The sequence below is a fragment of the Tubulanus polymorphus genome, chromosome 4 (genome assembly GCF_964204645.1).
Source record: "Tubulanus polymorphus chromosome 4, tnTubPoly1.2, whole genome shotgun sequence".
Taxonomy (NCBI): domain Eukaryota; kingdom Metazoa; phylum Nemertea; class Palaeonemertea; order Tubulaniformes; family Tubulanidae; genus Tubulanus; species Tubulanus polymorphus.
Window position 1 is genome coordinate 11,043,834 of NC_134028.1, and position 14,517 is coordinate 11,058,350.

At 40.0% G+C, this 14,517-nt stretch overlaps 4 protein-coding genes across 5 annotated transcripts; 2 read left to right on the forward strand and 2 right to left on the reverse strand.

Moving 5' to 3' along the window:
* Positions 1-219: 219 nt before the first annotated feature.
* Positions 220-4,304, forward strand: LOC141903104 (AN1-type zinc finger protein 5-like). Its single transcript, XM_074791065.1, has 5 exons — positions 220-369; positions 1,929-2,146; positions 2,233-2,427; positions 2,510-2,617; positions 2,807-4,304. The coding sequence occupies exons 2-5, from the start codon at positions 1,972-1,974 to the stop codon at positions 2,953-2,955; spliced, it is 627 nt and encodes a 208-aa protein (XP_074647166.1). The 5' UTR covers positions 220-369; positions 1,929-1,971; the 3' UTR covers positions 2,956-4,304.
* A 777-nt stretch (positions 4,305-5,081) lies between these two features.
* On the reverse strand, positions 5,082-9,417 carry LOC141903090 (mothers against decapentaplegic homolog 4-like). Of its 2 annotated transcripts, none has more exons than XM_074791038.1 (13): positions 9,310-9,417; positions 8,819-9,158; positions 8,562-8,736; positions 8,433-8,465; positions 8,094-8,243; positions 7,797-8,024; positions 7,566-7,709; positions 7,081-7,152; positions 6,768-6,934; positions 6,558-6,694; positions 6,307-6,475; positions 6,097-6,235; positions 5,082-6,010 (listed from the first exon to the last, which is right to left on the reverse strand). In XM_074791038.1, the coding sequence occupies exons 2-13, from the start codon at positions 9,080-9,082 to the stop codon at positions 5,781-5,783; spliced, it is 1,908 nt and encodes a 635-aa protein (XP_074647139.1). In that variant the 5' UTR covers positions 9,083-9,158; positions 9,310-9,417; the 3' UTR covers positions 5,082-5,780. The 2 variants fall into 2 exon arrangements, with proteins under 2 accessions (XP_074647139.1, XP_074647138.1); XM_074791037.1 differs by having other exon boundaries at positions 7,797-8,030.
* A 338-nt stretch (positions 9,418-9,755) lies between these two features.
* LOC141904679 (transcription initiation factor IIA subunit 2-like) lies at positions 9,756-11,073 on the forward strand. Its single transcript, XM_074793309.1, has 4 exons — positions 9,756-9,865; positions 10,017-10,121; positions 10,351-10,477; positions 10,845-11,073. Exons 1-4 carry the CDS (start codon positions 9,794-9,796, stop codon positions 10,862-10,864), a joined length of 324 nt encoding a protein of 107 aa, XP_074649410.1. The 5' UTR covers positions 9,756-9,793; the 3' UTR covers positions 10,865-11,073.
* On the reverse strand, positions 11,018-14,139 carry LOC141904678 (digestive cysteine proteinase 1-like). The gene is made up of 9 exons (XM_074793308.1): positions 14,025-14,139; positions 13,782-13,954; positions 13,588-13,693; positions 13,235-13,390; positions 13,029-13,152; positions 12,802-12,902; positions 11,573-11,733; positions 11,388-11,498; positions 11,018-11,299 (listed from the first exon to the last, which is right to left on the reverse strand). The coding sequence occupies exons 2-9, from the start codon at positions 13,952-13,954 to the stop codon at positions 11,200-11,202; spliced, it is 1,032 nt and encodes a 343-aa protein (XP_074649409.1). The 5' UTR covers positions 14,025-14,139; the 3' UTR covers positions 11,018-11,199.
* Positions 14,140-14,517: the final 378 nt, after the last annotated feature.

Sequence of the window (14,517 nt, forward strand, 5' to 3'; positions counted from 1 at the left end):
AGAGAGGATGAGAGGAACTACTGGGCCCAGTCTCGGCCTCGATCCTCCTGCCGTGTGTGGCCTTATCCGTGACGTCACTGATTTCCTAGAAATCGCCGATTCCTGTAATCAGCTGCTTGAACTAGGTCGAATGAGGAGTCACCGTCTATGACGTCACTCATCTAATTAGGCGAGATGGGAGTCACCATCTGTGACGTCATTTCGGCGAATATCCCAACTAGTAACGACAATCCGACCAATCACAGGCTCGGATCGACGTCACGTGAACGGGATAGTAATAAAGACTAGCTTTTTATCAACAGAGAAATAAAGGACGCAATTTGTGGAATATTTCATCTAAAGTCTTCTTATACGGACTTGATTCTGGTTGTGAGTATAGTTCAAATCTCGATCTAGCGATTTAACAAATTTTCAAACGAGTAAAGGGAATATTGAGCGAGAAAATTGAGTTTTAAGAACGGGTTACCTTTCCAAGGTCGCCATCTTGATGACTTGCCTATGCCTGAGAGGGGTAAATATAGACGTGTGAAATTCAGCCCCAATTTATTATGTGAGCGCCTTCAAAATCGTCGTGTAATCTATGGATGGAAAGTGAAATATTGTTTATTACTTATCAAACCATCAGTTCTGGCTGGTTGAAACAGGATTTGTTTGAAATAGCAGGGAAGAGAAAGAAGGTGATGACTTCTTTTTTGGACTGACTGGGACTAATTGCAGGGAATTCTAATACTCTATATCTCCCTATATAACCTACATACATTCTCTCGTAGTTAATATTCAAAATATTAATTCTAAGCTGTAGAACTGCTTGGTAATTTATTTCGTTTGTCGGGCTTCGGGATCCCCTCATTCTTGCACCACAAATTATTATTCACACCTATTTATACTCAATAATGCGCAGGAATATATCTAACAACATTTATTATGAAGTTAAGAATAGGATTTGTTGCCAGTGCCCCCAGCATTACAGCATTAGAGGATCTTCAGCGGGCTGACTCTAACACCCCCTCCCAATGTCAAACAATAGTATATATATGCGTAACAATGCTGATAGTTCGGTGACAGCTGCTTCGATTGTTATCTGTGTAAAACGACTATTGAAACAAACATGAATTTTTACAGTGAAATTAAGTAAAGTTTAACGCGTAGAAATAAGTCGAATAAAGGCTTTATAGCGCTGGTGATAGAACCAGGAACTCAATACTAAAAATACTGTCAATAATTGACCAAAATATATGTATACGTTTTGCGAAATGTCTATAATTAATTCTGGTGAATCGTTCTTTTGTGTTTGATAAATGTTAGGGATAAATACGTATGTGATTGTATTGTGTTTGGCTATTTCCAGTACATGGCACACAAACATACTTTGTACGTACTCACACGTACAAGTATGTCATCATACAAACTTAGAATTTCAGTATGAACAATAGTTTCTTAGAATAAAACGTAAAACGTTAAAAATACTGATACAGTTTTATTTATAAATATTTCTCAAGTTTGAATTGGACAGATCCACCATAGAGTGGTGTGTTTATCAGTAACTGGGTTAGACGCGTAAATCAGGTAACTCCTAATATCAGTTTGAGTTGTGTAATGACTCTGTATTGAAATGTGGTCTGATTTATAATACAGTGTAGACCACATCCCGGATTCGGGATTCTGTCTCACACTGTTCTGTTCTGCATTGTTTGTTTGACTGGTCCAACTATATAAACACTGATTGTGAATTATTTTTAGGTCATAGTTGATAGAAGGGTTGACAGTACTTTAACATCTCACTGCTGACAGTCAGTCGGATGAGTGTTACAAATCAACCACCCCCTCAAGCCCTGCTCCCCCTCGAGCCCTGTCCCTCCTGCTCCCCTCCCCTGATTGCTGATAACATGCACTTTGTATGATATGAATTAATTGTATATTTTGAAAAGGTTGTAATTTTTTGACGCTCTGAGACTTGACAGAGAGAGAGAAATGGAAAGTAACGGCAACCAGAACATGCCACCGGCGACATTGTGTCGTACTGGATGCGGTTTCTATGCCAACGCTGCATTCGACGGAATGTGTTCGAAATGTTATAAAGATGTTTTAAAACGTAAACAAGCATCGAGTTCACCGGTCAGTGGACGCAGCGCGAGTCCCGCTAGTTGTAAGTATCTCACACCGGGTGGCGCCGCCGTCGTCGTCTGTACATCGGCTGATATTTACGTTAAAACGAGTGTTGTTTGAATTCAGGTTCACAAACAACTTCCTCGACGACTACTGACGCTAGTTCCAACACTAGTATCACCGGAATGGTTGCTACGGCAACGCAGACAACAACGCCGTGTATCGACACCGCTATGCCAACAGTACCGTCGACATCGTCAGTATCATCTAGCCAATCAGAAACTTCCAAAGATGCCAAGGATGAAGACGACTCGGCTATAGGTCAGTACAATCAGTCGACTGGTTAACTGGTCGATCACACCGGGTCAAATCCATTATTGATAGTACTGATTAATAACTGTAGGTGGCGCTACTGCGGGAGCTGGTTCGGACTCGTCGGACTCAAACGATAAGGACAAAAAACCCAAGAAAAATCGTTGCTTTACTTGCAAGAAAAAAGTTGGATTAACAGGTAAGTGTAGATCGAACTGTTGTTTCCAATAGATACTGTTAAACTGTTTGAGTATTGTTGCAGGTTTCCAATAGATACTGTTAAACTGTTTGAGTATTGTTGCAGGTTTCCAATAGATACTGTTAAACTGTTTGAGTATTGTTGCAGGTTTCCAATAGATACTGTTAAACTGTTTGAGTATTGTTGCAGGTTTCCAATGCCGATGCGGTGGATTATATTGCAGTTTACACAGATATTCAGATAAACACGATTGTCAATTCAACTACCGCGAACACGGACAGGAACTGATTAAAAAACAAAATCCGGTCGTCGTAGGAGAAAAAATACAGAAAATATAACAAAAATATCGTCGTTACCTAGAGAACAATCAGAGACTACTGTCTGACTGGTGGCGCACTCTATTTGTCTTCATCGTCATTAAACATTTATCGTGCATCATAAATCACTACGTTTATTTTAAACATGAACCCGATGTAGCGTAGATTGATTTATTCATTCATTCATTCATTCATTCATTATTCATTGAAATAGCACAAAAAAACGTCTAAATTTACTGTAAATAAATTATAAATATTATTATTATTATTGATTAATTAATTCTATGTATTTAAAATAAGGGAATCCTTTTTAAATATGTCTTAGAAAGCGACTAATCGCTCGGTCTCTCTCTCTTCCCTCTCTCTCTGCCGCCCGCCCCCCTCCCAAAATTCATTTCAACTTTTAAACTCGAAATACGCAGTATTGTTAGTGTAACTATAGCAACGAACTGCGTAGATACAACGCGTAGTCATAGTGATTTTTCTCGCACTTATTGTTGTTTAATCGTTCGTTGTCCCCGACGACCTAACTATGACTAATATCGGTGTGTTGTTTATGAATGTTTTTATTGTTGGGGTGTGTTTCTCGGTCGACCCCGCCCGCGAGCGTATTGTCGGGGTCATTGCCCGGCCTGGGAGCGTTCAATACAGAGGTTTATTTGAATTGATTATTTGATGTGAACTGTGAAGGGGTCACGTGTACTCTATCTGTATAAACTTATATATCTATATGTGTTTAGTGTGTTTTACTGGGCCTCGATATTTCCTATGTATTTGTATGTAAAACGAGAGGTCGTCTTCGTCGTTGTATCCTCAGTTTTTAACGTTGTCCGCTAGTTTTCAGTCGGATTATGTTTGGATCATGTGTTTCTAATTTTTCGCTGTTTTCTGATCAATATTTCGTGTGTTTCAAATACTTATAGCTTTGTTTTATAGTTTTGATTTTTGTCGCCAGGGGTCGCCGTATAATTCAGGGTTTCATTTTAAACATCGACCAATCAAAGCGTAGTACAAATTGTCAATTCAGTTTTATCCCAGTAGATGGCGCCGCGGTTGTGGAGCTTTTATGTAAATTTACTGACGAGATACTTGGTTACTCCGGATGGTTTCTAGGCAACTGGTTGTTACGGATATTGTTTCCGGGGTAACTGTAATTGGTTGCCGGGGAATGTCACTTACTAATTTATTGTAAATATAGATTTATCAAAAGACGCTTTGTTTGAAATATTTCGAGTGTTTAAACAGCAGCAGCCGTATCTGGGCCGTTGGGCATCGGGGCCCCGGCCCGCGCTTGTATGTAGGACATCACTTCAACAGTTATATATAGAGATACATGTTATATGCAAACAATTTTAAAAACAACACGAAATAAATAAAGTATATTAATTAACTATTAATTATTAACTTTTTTATCACAATTGTTTTATTTGTGAGGAGAGGAACAGGATATCGGCCATTCATAGTCCGCTAGGTGTAGTCCAGGATATCGGCCATTCATAGTCCGCTAGGTGTAGTCCAGGATATCGGCCATTCATAGTCCGCTAGGTGTAGTCCAGGATATCGGCCATTCATAGTCCGCTTGCTGTAGTCCAGGATATCGGCCATTCATAGTCCGCTAGGTGTAGTCCAGGATATCGGCCATTCATAGTCCGCTAGGTGTAGTCCAGGATATCGGCCATTCATAGTCCGCTAGGTGTAGTCCAGGATATCGGCCATTCATAGTCCGCTAGCTGTAGTCCAGGATATCGGCCATTCATAGTCCGCTAGCTGTAGTCCAGGATATCGGCCATTCATAGTCCGCTAGCTGTAGGATATCAGCTATACAGTCCTAGGAGCTGCCGTCAGGTAAGGAACGCAGACTGTGTTTGTTGTTGATGATGATGAATCCCTATAGATGGAGCTGCTGTCAGGTAAGGAACGCAGACTGTGTTTGTTGTTGATGATGATGAGTTCCATTTATTAATAACAAAGTTTTATACAGAAACAAAGAGAGATATTACAACATATTTATCATAACCCTTCCTTCCCTAGCCCTCCCCCCTCCCTCCCTCTCTATCCAACTCCCCCCTCCCTCCCTCTCTATCCAACTCCCCCCTCCCTCCCTCTCTATCCAACTCCCCCCTCCCTCCCTCTCTATCCAACTCCCCCTGCTCCCCTTCCAATACCAATACCTTCTGATAATGTATCATATGAACATACTGTCAGGGACCGAATAATAATTAAAATACATCAATAATTTTCACTACAAAACAGCAGTATTGAGAAATCTTACAACACGAGAGAGACTACCACCGCCCCCTGGTGGTTACAATGTATACTACTAATAGAGGGCAGTGTAATCACTTATTATGTCTGTTTTATACCAATACATTCTCAATTACCGGGGTAGGATTTAATTAGTACAGAAACCAAACCAGCGGGGCACTGGCCCTCGCAATCTAGGATTGATACTGACCCTGGCAATCTAGGATTGATACTGACCCTGGCAATCTAGGATTGATACTGACCCTGGCAATCAAGGATTGACACCTACCCTGGCAATCAAGGATTTATAGGAATCGCTCATAAAAACCAAACCTTTAATATACAAAATATTTACAATAAACGGTTGATTATTTATCATGATCTATTTTTAGCTACAGTTAAAAATTTACAAATTGATGAGAATGAGACAAATGGTAAGTATGACGATGATCACTAGAGGGCGTTGTTAACACCGATGATCGAACGATTACAATTTAAAACATGATTTTACATTGTTGTCTGTCGTCCTAACGACGACATCACCATTCATTTTAAATTTGGCAGGAAGAATTTCATAACAACGATAGTAGCGCCACCTGGTGTTAACCGAGTAAAAGAGATCGTCCCGGGGGTCGTGACTCGTTCACGGGCATCGCCTGTAGGACCTCGTCGAGTAGTTGTAAAGCGCGGTGGAGATGAACCTCGACCCAACACGGAGTTTCTTTAATACTGTGTCGAGGATAATCAGGTCCCCAACCTTTCACAAAACTCAATCTCAGAATACATAAACGCCTCAAATCATCGACACCAATACCGGCAGCAGCTGAGAAACCTGAGATATACAATATACAACATCAGTCATTAGTCGTACAACAATCAGTCATCAGTTATACAATATACAGCTGTACTAGTACTTACTGACTGCAGGTGCGATACCTCCGACTGATGCCGGACCAGGTACATTCCCGGCTACGGCTGCAGCCTGAGCTGCTGCAGCTGCCTGTGCGGTAGCTGCTTGTTGCTGCATCTGACGATGACATTGACGAAGGTCGAATACCTGAATAACGAGATATAAATGTTTATATAACTAGATAACTACTTTACGTCGTGGCCAGCAGGTGGCGTTACCTTGATGTAAGCGCTGGGATAAATCTTATGAACGGCGTCACCTGGAGCGCGACCGGCCTCGCGATCCAGATAATAACTCTGTACAAATACACTGTGATCACTTAAACATCGGATCCAAACATCTCCTTCACCTCGACAATCTAACTGAACTCCTTTACCTATGTGTAACCTAGAAATATATACACAATAATATATACATTAGAATCAGCAGCAGGCCGGGGCTCTCACCGGGCGGGCCGTGGCTCTCTTACCTGGCTCTCTCACTGGCCTCAGTACGATGTACGTTAGACAACTGTCCCAAACAGAACCGATCCATACTAGATGGATCTGTGTAACCATCGACAGTAACAGACGGACAGCTAGACGGGACTTTAAACGTCTCTCCGACCTAAAAAATAAAACAGATTAAAATCTGTGCAGTTTAAACGCGTTGATGAACTGAAGAGAAGTTTGTATTTTACCTGTTGATCCAGTTCAAAGTAAGCGATAGTACACCAGTATTCAGGAGTGGGTAAACTAGATATCGGTTGAGCTAATGGAGAATCTGAATTCACTTGAGGACTTGTTTGATTCCAGAATTGATCTTCACCAGTCATAGCTTGACTGAAATTATTATTATTCCCTGAACCTGAAACAATAAACACAGTCAATTATCTATCAATACAAAACTCCTGCTCAATTCAACTCCTGCTCGATTCAACTCCTGCTCGATTCAACTCCTGCTCGATTCAACTCCTGCTCGATTCAACTCCCGCAGCTTTCAAACAAACTTACTGAAATTATTATCTGGTTGTAGAGTTTGACTATAGGTGGCAGTGTTGTTACCAGCCCACGTCATTGTGTTTCCTACAAATACAGAAAAACCGGTTAAATAGAGGTGAGAGAGAGAGAGAGGGAGGGAGAGAGGGAGGTAGGGAGAGAGAGAGAGAGGGAGGGAGAGATGAGAGAGAGGGAGGAGGAGAGATGAGAGAGGGAGGGAGAGAGAGGGAGGAGGGAGAGAGGACGGAGAGATGAGAGAGGGAGGGAGGAAAGGGAGAGGGAGGTAGAGAGGGAGAGGGAGAGGAGGGAGAGGGAGAGAGAGGGAGAGGAGAGAGGAGGGAGAGGGAGAGAGAGAGGGAGGGAGGGAGAGAGAGAGGGAGGGAGGGAGGGGGAGGCAGACAGAGGGAGAGGGAGGGAGAGAGGGAGAGATGAGAGAGGGAGGTAGAGAGAGGGAGGGAGGGAGGGATAGAGGCAGAGAGAGTGAGATGTTATATACGAACCTCGTGATCCTGTCTGAGATGTGACACTATTAGGAGTAGGAGGTCCTGTCCGCGGTCCCGATGGTAAACCGAACGGAGGTGATCTGGTATCGATGTGCGGTGGCGACATCGTGTGGCCGTGTCTGGTACTAGCAGCCGATACGTCTATAACGAAACGGTGACATCAATAACAATAAACTTTATTCAATGACTGGGAATATGAATATAGATTGAATTGAATTGAATACTTACTAACACGTTGTAACTGAGCGGCTGCCGTGTCGAGTTTTAACGACGCCAGAGTTTGAGCGTTAATCGCCCCCGGCGATAGAGGAGACGCTCCTCCTATCGCCATGGTTACATTAACCGGATTCAGCTGTAGTGTTTGCGATTGATGTTGTATTGTTGTTGTTGCCGGTGGTTGCTGATTATTGTGAGTAATTGTACTCTGAGGTTGAGGAGATCCTTGAGCTCCGGTTACTGAAACTATACCAGATACAATCAACGTGTGTGGATTAAACTAACCTTAAACCAGGTTTAAATAAATACCTTGACCTCCGATCATAGAACGTAAACTAGAGTTTACCAGTACATTGTTGGTGGCTGTTTGTTCCGATTGAGCTGGTTGCCTAGCAGCCTCATCGACTTTAATCATATCAGCGATATATTGATTATTCATTGAGTGTTGAATCGTAGACGCTGAAATAAACAACATATCACATATCACATCAGATATATCATATCACATATCATATCAGTCTTATCAGATATATCATATCAGATATATCATATCAGTCACATCAGATATATCATATCAGTCACATCAGATATATCATATCAGGTATATCGATATATAAAAGGGTAATATATAGATAGATTGATACTTACAGGCATGATGTTGTAAAGTTAATCCGGATAAATCTAAATTAAATAAAAATATTTAGAATGCTGAATTCCACTGGGGGAGGGGAGTGGAGGGTGAGGGGAGTGGAGGGGGAGTGGAGGGGAGTGTCTTACCGATTCCTGGTGAAACAACTCTCGTATAATGATAAGGATTCACACAAATACTGTCCTTCTTCAGATCAAACGCAAATTCACAATATTTCACGTGTTTTAATTCATTTTTATGAATATCCGGCCATCTCCAAATACGGGAGTACATTACGTGGGGAAAACCCTTCCTTCCCGCGACCTATAAATAGAATACATGATACAATAAGCACTGTTTGAAGTTTGTGAACCGGGGGGACACAGAGAGAGAGGAATAATCTAACCTGTAATCTGCCGTCCAGGGTCCGTTGTATAGTAACACATTTAGTAGGATGAGCTCCATTAGTTGTAATCGCTGTAATTAAACTGTCCAATTCATCGCGTTTCTCTTTGAGTTTTTTAACGAGACTCTCGATTGCTCGTTTAGCAAACGACTCACTTTCCCAACCCTGACGATGACACATTAAACTGTGAACGATACTTAAACAAGCGTCGTTCGAAGTCGGCGCTTTATTCGTCAGATTAGACGTGGTTATATTTGACGACATGGTTACGATTGTTATCGATAATTAACGGCTGTTTATTGATCTGAAAATTATCGTCGTTTCATAATTGATTGAGAATCTAAAATATAAAACAAGAGAGCGGTTGAAACACAGACTAACCACAAACAACAACTCAACAGCAGGACGAGAATTTACTGAAAATCTCGTAATTTATTCGTCTCAAATACAAATAAAATACTGTAATTATTAACTATGAATGTCGCACGCACCTCAGTTTATCGGATTAACTCGATAATCCGCCGATAATCTCAATACTCCGCGTAAAATTACGATTTCCGGGAAAAAAAATTACTCACTGACCGCCATTTTGTTTTTCCCTTTACGAATTCAGTTCAATTGAAATTTTATTCACCTATCAAAAATATGACTACTGAAAATAAGGTGTGTTCAAAATAAATTGTTTTACTGAAAAATAATTATATTTCAATCAAACAGTGATTTACTAAAAATGTTCTAATAAAGTGATATTTAAATTGATTTTTTTGCAGGTCTCTATTTTAAAATATTTTGAAATACTCTTCTTAAAATCGAACTTATAAAAAAAATTATTTCTTTTACGATCTTGATAATTCATTAAAAAATAAATATATACAGAAGTATATTTAATTGTCGGATCATTGAAATGTTATAAATCGAATATCAGTTTATTGATCTCGTTTAGACCTGCAGTAGAATAGAGTAATAGAAGTGAAAATGAGTTATCAAATTTACAGAAATACGACTTTAGGTCACACTTTACAGGAAAGTCTCGATGAATTAATTCAGGTAAAAACTACATTCTTTTCATTCAAACGAACGATTTTAATAAATATTGCGCGATTTTCACGTGAAACCCATGAATTTATCCACTGTTTGTAGTTTCTCGATGTTCTGCCAGGAGTCGCCAGGTGATGGTGTATTTTGTTTTTTTTTTCAGTGCGGACAAATAACGCCACAATTGGCTTTAAAAGTTTTGCTACAGTTTGATAAAGCGATAAATACAGCTTTAGCTTCACGCGTCAAAAGTAGAGTCAACTTTAAGGTAAATAAAGGGAATTGATGGATGCTCCTTATGGGCTCGGACAGTTCCTCCTCCTCCAGACTGACAACAGATCCTCCTCCAGACAGAGACAGATCCTCCTCCACACAGTGACAGATCCTCCTCCACACAGTTACAGATCCTCCTCCAGCTCCAGACAGTGTCAGATCCTCCCCCTGATAGTGACAGTTTCTCCAATTAGTTGATATTTCTGTTTATATATTTTCTTCAGGGTAAATTGAATACGTATCGATTTTGTGATAACGTTTGGACGTTCGTTTTACAAAATGTCGAATTTCGAGAAGTGAATGAGATTTGTACAGTTGACAAGGTGAAGATTGTAGCCTGCGATGGCAAAGGTTTGTATTTCATACCAAACAGTCGACAACATGGCTCTGGGGCACCGAGGAAATCTTTGTCAACAAGAATTGGAAAATTTGAATATTTTTGGCAATGTAGAGTACTCGAGGCAATCACGCCATCTACTGGTATTAAACAGAACTATCATGGGCAAAATAATCCTAGCTTAGATATCTACCAGTTATTTCAATGGCAATGGTTTCTCATTGTTACTGCGATGATGGTCGTCACTCAGAATGAGGATTTACCCCTAGGGATAACTACTGAGTCTATAAAACCAGGTTTGTGCCCAGGATGATGTACAGGGCCCGGGATGATGTACGACGGGGTTGAAGGTTAATCGTGTGTCACGTATTGTATTTTTAGGTTCAGCTCACGTTGATTGAATCCGATCAGTTACAACACAACGGTGCAAACTGGAAACATGCTAGTAGTGACACCTAGTGGAGAGAATGACTTCTAATACCAACGGACGATTATGCATTTAATACTCTCACTAGGTGGCGTTGCTCGATATGTAATTATCAAACAGAAGACAATTTAAATTTCTGACGAAGAATAATTATTTATTTATTGAGTGTAAAATTAACAGAAAATATAAAATCTATTATCATAATAATTAATTGTATCACAGTTAATTATTCGTTTGATTGAAGCGCCATCTGTTTTCACATAGAGACATCACGCTGCGTCCGGTTGATTGAAGCGCCCTCTATTGACTCTATACTAACGGCCACGAAGCGTCTGTCGCTATGCCACACTGATTGTTCTTGTTCCTGGACATTTTTAAGAATCCATTATTTCCCCAATTCGGTCCCCAACTGAAAATAATGACATTTAACTATCACACTAATGTCTGGATTCTCGGACTGATAACTGGATTCTCAGAGGATTGATTTTGAAATCTACCTATTTTTGACGAGCCAATAATCCTTGCCGTTTTCTGTTCCGTATCCAATGACGAGAACACAGTGATCTGATTGGTCGGATTTACACGTAGGTATATCGAGAACTCCGCTCCTGGAATGTTAACATTTACAAGATAAAGCCTGGAGTGACCAGTAATGTCCACTGTCACATATAGAGGGAGTTACCTGTAATTACGGAATTCTGTATGATTCGCGTCGATACAAACAGACATCGGACCACTTTGAGCTGTAGCATATTTCAAATCATATTCACTACCAGACGGAACGCTGTCAAATCCATAAACAACTGATCCAATTGTTGAACTCCGAAATCTACATTTATCATTCTACAAATTTACAATTTGTAATGTTTTAACATTTCATAATTGGCTCCAGGGATACCAACCCAGGGCCTTGTCGCTAATTCCTGGATTGGCCCCAGTAAATGGCCAGTTGTTACGAGAGGATTTCATCACATTTTCACATGAAATAAAACTCATAAGTTAATCTGCATACACATGTCGATGCAGGGACGGGTTAAAGTTTTGGTATTTTGCTGGTGGCACCAGCAAACTGGTGCCGTGGTGGTGGTGGCGGTGAGCAGGCCGGGTCACTTCGATCGTAATTTCTCGGTTATCTAAAAGAAGTCAAACCTCAAACTCAATCAGTCTCTTAATCACACATTTTCCAGTAATATACTGTTGATTGGCAGTGATTCGACGTCTCTGCGGGCTTTAATTAAGCAAAAAAGCGAAAATTCCTAACTAAACGGTTGTTGGAAAGACTAGAAAGCAAGTAGTGTTGCTATTTGCCACTTTATATGAGGGCAGCACCGTCCGGTCTAGTGCCGGTTCATTGCGTCATCATTTAGTTCCTTCACCCGCCATCACGAGTTGTTGGCAGCACTATACGGTCGACAGGTTTCGGAGTTCAGGTTACGGAGACATTACGTAATGTGGAGCCTAATTAGTTTCCACTTTTACCACCTTATCTTTGTGGCAGCACCGTACGGTAATTTTTTTCGGTGACGCAGAGATAATTTTGAAGCGGTGGAACCGGCGCAAAGTTCAATTTAAGGATTTAAATCGTTTTTAATCGTGTTTTATCGGATATTTGAGCTGGTTTTAAGAGAAGAGAATCACGAGGTGAGTTAAAACGGTTTAGATTTGATGTGAATATGAGACTTTCAGCATATCCAGTCCGTCCAGATACAGCAGACGAACCCCTAAACACCATCTTACGGATTCGTCAGAAATCGGGAAAGTGCCACCACGCACGGCACCTGGGCCTGGCAAAAGTCAAGTAAAAGAGTAGGCCTAGTACCAGTCAGTAGTGGTCAGTGGAATCATAATATCTGGATCCGTTGAGGAGTTTAGTGTAAACCTCTCACATGCCATTACATTTACAACACTTACTCGTGCTGTGTAAGGATAAGAAGTTTCTGTATCAACTCCACGACTCAGTCTAGCGTACGTATATCCATAATACGGCCAACCTCCATTACAGCCAGCATTTCCTGAAAAAATATCCATTTGCCATTCGTTTTTAATTGTGATCTTAATATCATTTTCGTCGGTCAGCTCAAAATGGCTTGAAGCGTTTCCCAAAATGTTCACTTGCTAATTGCAGACCTGGTACTAACCTCTGCCATATGAACAATCAACCAGGTTTTGTTCGGAAAGAGACACTAATTTCCCAGTTCTTTTAAACTGTTGTCCTTCTAACGCTCCTATTGCAGAAAACGCCCAACAAGAACCACAAGAGCCCTGAGAATTATAAATCAATGGTTCTAGAAAATCATGGGTCACGAATGATAGATTAGATTTTAAAGTTGTTTTGATGTTGTACCTGATTTTTAACAGGTGTCACGTAGCCTTTAGTTCTCCAGTCCAATGAACTCGGTATATCATTGTCTGAGTACGTGTATCGGTGGTTAGGGTTTGGTTCTATAGAACCCTTAAATCCACCATAACCTTTATAATATTTGTTTACTTCATCCATTGTCTGATTTAAACAAAATAAAACTTATTACAGAAAAAAGAACAAATTTTACACAAGTCTAACTCAATTTAATTTCTTCATTCAGTGTTTGTAGACAGACTCAATATTTAGGAGTCCATTCAGGAAATATTTAGGAGTCCATTCAGGAGATAAGACAGTCGTATTTGTAAAAATTGACCCCTAGTGTCATGAATACATACTAAATCAGACAGATGATTGATGCCCATCCAGTAACTGAATTCACCCAAATCAGCTTTCATATTGTGAGTCTCCACTTCTTTTACTGTCTTCAACCATATCAGCGCCCTGCAATTAATTTTACACATTTATTTGAAGTATTTCAGGTTAAAAAAAGGATTTTTTTTCATAAAAATCGTAAATTTAGTAATTGTACCTTAGTTTTTCCTCAGCTTCAGAATGATAAGTTTTATTGTAAGTTTTCTTGAAGAGGTTCCATTGATTGTTGAGCTCATTTTCATCGTGTGACAGTTTAATATTCGGATACAATCCAAACGCGACACTAATAACTGTACTGCTAACTAGATATACTACAATCATCAAATTCATCTAAAAAATATAAATGTTTCATTAATATTTGTGTAAATAGTGATTTATTTAGCTGAGAATTGAATTGTACCTTTTGTCTGTTCTAAGCTACCGACATCAAGTGGAATCTTTTTTGTAACTCGTGACGTTGTCGACTGATAAGAGTTCACTCACTGTTGATCTCATGACTGAAACCTCGGTATGATTATTTTTTCAGCATGTGATCCGCGTTTGTCTAGTCCTATCTGACCCACTAACATCAAACCTTCAAACACTTTGTTTGTGTTTATTTGGATTCAGATACTTGGAAAAAATCTTTGACATTTTCAAATCTCATGAAAAGTATTTATTTTCTTCCCCAGGTAGTTAATAAGCCCAAATATTCCCGCAGGCCCTTATTTTGACATTTTATCACCCGGCGTCAGCCCGCCTTACGAATGTCTTAGACGGTGCTGCCATCTTCGTCTTGAACAGTGTAGTGCAAAACCGCTATCGATCTGTCAGTATTAATAGTTAAAAATCCCGATAAAATACGTTTATGAACCGAAATAGAATTTAGAAATTATCAGACTTTACTTCTTTGA